Source organism: Syngnathoides biaculeatus, chromosome 5, assembly GCF_019802595.1.
Source record: "Syngnathoides biaculeatus isolate LvHL_M chromosome 5, ASM1980259v1, whole genome shotgun sequence".
NCBI classification, from domain to species: Eukaryota; Metazoa; Chordata; class Actinopteri; order Syngnathiformes; family Syngnathidae; genus Syngnathoides; species Syngnathoides biaculeatus.
Window position 1 is genome coordinate 30524289 of NC_084644.1, and position 7992 is coordinate 30532280.

The 7992-nt window shown below is 41.0% G+C and overlaps 1 protein-coding gene across 11 annotated transcripts; it reads right to left on the reverse strand.

Moving 5' to 3' along the window:
* Window positions 1-578: 578 nt before the first annotated feature.
* LOC133500267 (C-X-C chemokine receptor type 3-like) lies at window positions 579-7767 on the reverse strand. Of its 11 annotated transcripts, none has more exons than XM_061818748.1 (6): window positions 7233-7557; window positions 4561-4744; window positions 3247-3327; window positions 3016-3136; window positions 2546-2906; window positions 579-1745 (listed from the first exon to the last, which is right to left on the reverse strand). In XM_061818748.1, the coding sequence occupies exons 5-6, from the start codon at window positions 2891-2893 to the stop codon at window positions 1011-1013; spliced, it is 1083 nt and encodes a 360-aa protein (XP_061674732.1). In that variant the 5' UTR covers window positions 2894-2906; window positions 3016-3136; window positions 3247-3327; window positions 4561-4744; window positions 7233-7557; the 3' UTR covers window positions 579-1010. The 11 variants fall into 11 exon arrangements, with proteins under 11 accessions (XP_061674732.1, XP_061674730.1, XP_061674731.1 ...); XM_061818746.1 differs by having other exon boundaries at window positions 7157-7557; XM_061818747.1 differs by lacking the exon at window positions 4561-4744.
* Between the last annotated feature and the right edge of the window lie 225 nt (window positions 7768-7992).

The window sequence follows — 7992 nt, forward strand, 5'->3', positions numbered from 1 at the left end:
CAGAGGTACTCATCGGTATTTAAATGTGTACTGGGGCAAAAAAAAAAAAAATAGGCAAGTTGCGTTTCTACTAAATGTCCACCAAGTCAAGTCATTACTTGGGTTAATCAGCTCAGTCAAGTGTATTTTTGCTCAGTTGCACATTATCCACTTAGTACTAGCGTGTACTGTCAACACTATCTGTACTTGTGTTAGTGAGTTTTACTAACATGCTCATAATCACTGTTTGTAATGGTTCAAAAACCAGTCCCCACATTGTCTATGACTTTATCTTATTTTCAATTACATAAACACATAATACATTTTTCCCAAATGCCATTCATCGCTTTAGCTTTTTTTCCTCATGTTTTAATAAAGAAATATATCACTGGATTAAAAAATATAAATACATGATAAAACAATTAAATAGAATCTAAAGATGTATAATAATTTGAAGAAGTGCAATTAAGGCGCAAGTCTCACACGCAAACACACAGCAGTGTATTTGTGTTTGACGGGTGCCTTTAAGCCGGGCGTGGCCTGATGAGTGAAGTCAGGACCTCTGACTTCAGCACCGGTCAGCCATTTTCCACATTATGATGTCTGTTCCATGCTCCTTGTGAGTGCTTTCATTTTTTTTTCTTTGTAATTTATGTGTTTAGCTGTTGGTCCTGTTCAATCAATGGCTGAAAGTGCATTGGTAACTGTCTTTCCTTGCCCACATGGGAGTGTATTACAGTGCTTCACTTTTTCTCCCCCACTTCACCTGTGTGTAAAATTTTGTATCGTAACAAAATGCAAAAAAAAAAAATATGATGCAATAGCTTACAACAGAAAAAAACTTGTAAGTTGGGGCATCAGTAAGTCAATGTAGCCTGTATTTCGCGTCAAAGTTGTCAAGGCTCATGAAGATCAAGTCAAAGTCAAGTCGATTCGAGTCTTTCATATGTTCCACCCAAGCAAGTCCCAAGTTCTAAAACTGGTGACTGAAGTGTGAATTAGTACAAAACTTGATTGGAGTCCCCCCCCCGCTATGTGGATATTTTAGACTGCACTTGCTGCTCCACACTGGCGATCTGCTTTAGCTCCTCCGTCTCGGGGCTCTGCTCGAGCGAGGCGTCGTCACCCACGCCCAATTCCCACACTGACCCCTTAGGTTCTGCAATGACGCAACTCAGCGCCGCCAGCGTCCACTTCCTAAAATCGCCGCTCAGGGCGAAGTAGAGTAACGGCCTGAGGCAGGCGTGGATGCAGCCCAATGCCGCCGTGACTGTCAGAGAGGTCCTTTGGGGAAGACCGGACAAACCGTCGGAGGTGTTCCCTGCCCCGCTGAATGTGTCTGCGACAAGCGCGATGTTATACGGAATCCAGCAGAGCGAGAAGACCCCAACCAGGATGAGCGTGACCACCCTCTTACGGAGTGTTTTGGCGGGGCGCTGGAGCCACGGAGTCGCGCACGAGAAGCCGATGACGATGACGGCGACCGCGCTGAGCACATGGTGGGGAAGGCGCGATGCCAGCCGCTTGTCGGCGGGGTAGAGGCTGAGGACGCACTGGGTCCTCTCCTCCTTCCACGGGTGCCGCTCCAACGCCATGAAGAGCCACTCGGGGACGGTGAGGAGCAGGGCGATGACCCACACCGACAAGCAGCTGAGGTGGACCAACGTGGGCTTCTTGTGGGAGTACAGCTGCTTGGCGTGTACCAACCACAGGTAACGGTCCAGACAAATGATGGCCAGGAGAAAAATCCCGCAGAAGAAGTTCACCTAGGCGAAGGTAAAAAAATCTGATTTTGTTTCACGGAGAATGGACATTTTAACACATTTCCTGCTCTAAACTGAGATTTCTGGGAAAATATAAACGCCAAATCTAACAAATAGAGTAGAGTCTCTCCTTTAATCAGGATATAAAAAGTTTATTTTTAAATTTTTCTGTTTCTCTAGATGTGTCGGTTTTGCCCAAAACATCAATTCTTGACCAAAACACACAAATCCAGCTTTTTGTCAAAAGAGAGAAGCTGAAAGTGATTTTGACTGATGAGGCCAAAAAAAAACAACAACAAAAAATAATTTCTTTGTTGTTTTGGTGGAGGTGGGGGCGTGCTTGAATAAATTAATGGGAGGGAAGATGGTTTGAGGTATAAGTGTTTTGAGATGCATACAAATTAAATGGATAACTCAGGGTGACCATGTTTTTAATTTGTACGTTCCCATTTTATATTTCTGTTCTGTTAAATTTGATGTTTGTGCTGTGACTTAAAAATAAAATGTTACCGTACTTGAGTAGCTTTTAATGAACACTTATTATTCATACGAGTGCTTTTTATTGTACCTTGTAACAGTATCAGCACTGTTTTACTTTTCCTTAAGTAAAGGAAATAAATAAGGATTGCCCCCCCCCTCTGCCCCCCATTTTTCTTTTTTTTTTTACAGAAGTCGTGGTACTTTTACTCAAGTACAGCGTGCAAGTAGTTTTGCCACTTCTGGACTCACACATTACATTTTGGATGTGGTTTTCCCTAACATGTTCAGAAAGTGAGTGGATGGGGAAAAAAAAGGGTCCAAACCTTAAAAATAACGGCGCTGATCCTGCAAAGAGTCAGTCCGATGCACCATCCGCAACTCCGGGTGGCCTGCGCCGCCCACAGCGGCAGCGTGACCAGCAGCAGGACGTCGGCGACACTCATGTGGAGCATGAAAGTATCAGACGTCCTCCACGCTCGCTTCTTCAGCGCCAGTGTCACCAGCAGCAGCCCGTTCCCGAACAGGCCCAGGATCAGAACCGCCGAGTAAACCAGTGGGATCCACACATCCTCCCCGCTCTGCGACTCCGGGTCATCATCTTTGTACGTGTAATCGTCGTCGTAGTCGTAGCTGTCGTTAAACCGGAACAATCCGTCCAGGTTGACGTCCATCTTGGTCCTGCTGCTGCGGAGACAACAATGCCGTCGTCAGAATGCGCTCACGCAGCTGAAACGGTCTGACATGAATGTCCACACGGCAGATGGCTTTTCAAGAATACACGCGTCGGTCTCACATGGTGTGCCGTGATGTCAACGTATGAAGCAAGAGCAGCGAGTGGGTTCAAATCGGGAGCCCTCCCTCGCGCGCACAGTCATTGACAAAGCTGAGGCTCACCAACACCGCCCTGTTGTGAACTTACAGCAAATGACAACACTTCTGCTTTTTAATTCACAGAGTAAAATGTCATGGGTAATCAATGTAACGATCACAAGACTAAAGTGTAGAAATACTGTATAACACTGACCAGTGAGATGTGGACAGAGAGCTTCCAGTAAATGCTGTTTTTATGATGTATGATGTATTCTCTTTTTACACAAAGTACCACCTAAAAAAAAAAAAACTTACATTAGCTCCCCAAGTTCCACCATAATGGTACAGTATCAGGCCCAAGTGTTCAATTAAGGGCTAGAAATATTCATGAAAAGGTAGCCACATTTTTTTCATTTAATTGTGAGGATGAGCGGCTTGGAAAATGGATGGGTGGATGTGTAATTGTTAGCGCTGATGCACCCACCACTCCATGTAGAATTTTTTGTTACATTTTCATCTAATAAATTGATTAATAAAGAAGAACACTCAGATAGCTACAGCCCCAGTGTTCATCAAAAGCAAGAAAGAGGTTTTATTGCTAAAACATTTATTTAATATTACTGGGAGCCTCTGTAACATTAGTGTGAACACTAGCTTGAATATAGGAAAATTAAAAATAATTAAATTAAAATGTATTGCACAAAAGTTAAATAAAAATTGTCCTTCCAATGAAAAATTTGAAACAAACCGCGAAAGCAAAGGCATCAAACTCAATGCGCCACATCATTTTATGCGTCCCACAAAAGTAATTTTTGCGGACTAAATCTTTTGTGCTGATATACCTAAACTAGAAATGTTTTTTTTAATAATGTTGCAATATTGCAAGTATTTTTTTTTGTTACCAAGCACTGTTTCGAAATAGTTGAATAATAGTTGAATTTTTTTTACTGACTTCTGATTCCAAAACTGCAGTGGTTTTACATCAATTTATTGACTGTAAGATTAAAATCCATAGTATTGTACTTAAAAATACTTGACTTCAAAAGCAATAAATAGATAAATAAATAAATGATCAAATAAATATATAAATAAATGACAAATGTGTATTTGAAATAAAGAACTGAACAAAATGAAATGTACAGTACTGAAAAAAAAACAATTAAACAGGCTTGCATAACTGTGGTTTGAAACGTCAATGTAATATGTTCAATTTTAGTTCATTATAATAGTACAATTTATTTGTATTTAATACGGTGACTTTTTCACTTCCCACTAGCGGGCGCCCGCGTACCACAAGCGGTAGTCGTACCACACTTTGAAAGAGCGTGTGGCGCAAGAGCGAGCCCCTGCTTATCCTGGGGTATACATTCCAGAATCACCCACAATTAATGTAAATCCATTTTTAAAAAACTAACGTTAACCAATAAAATTTTTTACTCTTTCCACGTTGTTAAAACACACTTTTAAACACCGAAAATGTATTTGAAAAAAAATAATCCAAGCATTCAATGTAAAGAAAATATTGTACCTGTTGTCATGTTTGTGTTAGTTATACATTTGCCTTGAAGAGGCGGGGGCAGCGGGGGTAGCATGTATTGTTGCAGAGTCCGCGCACGAATGCCTAGGTGTGAGATGTGGCCGACAGCAGCTTCCTCATGAGTGCGTTCACCAATAACCGCCTCAAAAGTGCATGAGTGGCTGGATTTTCTTTCCTACCATAGGGGAGCATTAAACTAATGATGTTGTGCAAACCCATACAAAACAATCACTTCAAAGTAACGCGAGGTACTAGGCGCACAAATGACGAACAGCAATCTGCGGTTGCCACAACCCCTGACTTCCTTATCCAATCACATTCAGACACTCGCTCATCCAATCACATTCAGATACGGGAGCTTCACTGCTTCACAGTCACTCTTCATTCGAATTGCTCTAAATCCATCCATTCAATTTCTTAGCTGCTTACCGTCACAAGGGTGACGGGGAGTGCTGGAGCCTATCCCAGCTGTGAACGGGCAGGAGGCGGGGTACACCCTGAACTGGTTGCCAGCCAATCGCAGGGCACATGGAGACAACCAACCATTCGCACTCACAATCACACCTCGGGGAAATTTCAAGTGTCCAATTAATGTTGCATGTTTTTGGGGATGTGGGAGGAAACCGGAATGCCAGGAGAAAACCCAAGAGGCACGGGGAGAACATGCAAACTCCACACGGGCAGGTAGGGGATTGAACCCGAGACCTCAGAGCCTTGAGGCCAACGCTTTCCAGCTGATCCACCGTGCCACCCTCGCTCTAAATCATGCAGCAAATAGTTTGCCTTTCCTTCCCCTTTAAATTCCTAAACGTTTGCTATTTTTTGTTCAGAGGGTTCCCATTGATCATGACATCAATGTGTGGGTTTTTACCGAGAAGCAAAACAAAAAACACATAAAATAGTCGCCACCCCCAGAGGTGTCATCCTCGTGTTTAGTGGAAATCTTGAAGTCACTGTGCCCACTCATGACCCTTATCACCTCATTTGTTGTATATTTATACTTCATTTGTATTTTAGTTGCCAACGTAAACATGACTCGCTGTGTCTGACAACGTCTTGGTCACGAATGCAGATTTACAATGGAGCACTTTGTGCTCAGTGCCTTAAGGCCAGTGACGTCCTAACTTTTCACTGCGAGCCTTGAACAGAAACACTGAAGGCTAAAAAAGGTCACTTAATTTTATTTTCAACTTAATCAGCCAGCTGTCAAAATAAGATACAATAAAAGGGAAAATAAATACAATGAATTAAATATACTTTAAGCCATTTTTTTAACTCTTTATCTTGTACTTCAAGAAATTGTGTTACAGAACTATATATTCATCACATTCAACTTTTGTGATTTTTACATTATTAATTGGAAACACTATTATGAAATGTCGTAGTAGTTTTCTTTTAGATTTCAATAATATTTTAAATTGAAAAAACTATATGATATATTTGAACCCTGTGAATTATTGTCATTTTGGAAATGTTCAAAACTCAAGAATCGTGGAATACAGCATTGCATTTTTTAACATTGATAAAATGTTTCCAATGAAAACGTATGTGATCTCTTGTAAAATTCAATTTTAATTTTTTATAACTAAAACTAAATTTGTGATATCTTGTAACATTTAACTTTTCCGTCCATTTTAAAAATATTTAAAAAACAAGAGCAATATTTAGGAAAATTCACCTGCTGTCCATTTTTACAATAATTTTGGGAAAAATTCACTTTTTCCAAAATAATAATAATAAAAGGGCAGGGGTTGCAAATTTCCAATAGGTTTAATATAATTGAGAATTTTAAGTCCAGAGTATCATTTTCTGAAAGTATCAGATTTTTCTCTCTGCAAAATTTTATTTGGTCCAGAGAGGGTTAATATTCAAAATATAGCACTTTCTTGTAACATCCAAACTTTTTCCCATTTTTAGATTTTAAATATTATTCATTTATCTATTCTTCTTGCCCACCGCGGATGTTCACGAGGGTGGCAGACATGCTGGAATAACAACAATAATACTGATTGGTGGCGTGGTGCACAACTGGTTGGCACATCTGCTTCACAGTTCTGAGGACCGGGGTTAAAATCCTGGCCGGCCTGCGTGGGGTTTGCATGTTCTCCCGTGCCTTCATGGGTTTTGTGCAGGTACTCCGCTTTCCTCGAACACCCCAAAATCATGCATCAATTGTAGACTCTACATTGCCCCTAGGTGTGACTCAGCATTTTTGTAAACAGTTTATCACACATTTTCCAGTAGGGAAGAGTTAACTTATGACATTTTGCTAAAGGGATCAATATAGCAGAGTAAATGCACCCTTAAAATAATGAGACAAAAGTTCTACACAATCAGTAATGTAGAAATGGCAGGCAACAAAAGTGAGTAAACCCCTCAGTGAAAATGTCCAAATTGGGCCCAATTTTCCCCATCTCGGTGTTGTTTTGGAATATGGGAGGAAGTCGGAATAGCCTACAAGGAGAATATCCACACAACCACTTGGAGAACTTGCAAAATCCACACAAGAAGACCTAATACCCCAACCCAGAAGTTGGGAACTGTGAAGTAGACATTTAAGAATAGCCCTCATAATAATTGTCCTCACCTTTAACAGAAGATGACAGCTGCAATGTTCAGCGCGAGCGTGAAAAACATGGAGGAGAGAAGAAAAAAAAAACCACCTGTCCTTCACTTCGCGCTTTGGTCAAATGTATCAAATTTTAGGGATGGGAGGATGTGCGGGGCTTCGGGAAAACTTCAGCTCTACAAGTAAAACGAAAGCCAGAAAAATTCCCATCTCGTGGGGGGTCTGAGTTGTGAAATGCGCGGCGGTGACTGACGCAAACAAAAGCAACACATGGAAAACGAAAACGAAGACGACAAAAAAAAAAAAGACTCGGCAACAACGGGGTGTCGCGTTAAATCGCGACAGGTTTTAAATTAGTAATCATGCCTCTGCCTCTCAATTCTTATAAACAAATTTCAGCTCAGACATTAGAAAAGCCATTTTACCTCCACGGTGAGAGCGAGAGATCGCACGCTTGCTTTTCAAACTACAACCATACCCCATGCTTACACGAATTCAACACCATCAACCGACGGGATTTTGAGTCACTCCTTTATTATAATAATATAGTATGTTATAAAACCTAAATTTAACGCAGTCTATCTGTCTAATATGGACTATGAATCGTTACAAATGTATTTTGAAGGCTACATTGGTGAGCGCCGAAACTTCCGGAAAAGGGAGGCTCTGACTTGACGATTGCGAACAAAGATGCAAACAAAGCGAGCGCAATGACAGCGGCTGGCCACATGGGGGGGGGGGCGACAACCTTTTTTTGTTGTTGTTAAATTACTAAAAGTAAAACAAAAACAAAACAAAAAAAGAAGTAACATTACACCTTTTCCTTTCTAGTAATGTATATATGTATATATTTG

Coding starts and splice junctions, on each gene's coding strand:
- LOC133500267 (XM_061818755.1), bottom strand. CDS start 2,893: ATGGACGTCAACCTGGACGGATTGTTCCGGTTTAACGACAGCTACGAC. Junction 1,746..2,545: donor TCAGCGCCGTTATTTTTAAG/GTTTGGACCCTT, acceptor ACCTTCGCCTAG/GTGAACTTCTTCTGCGGGAT.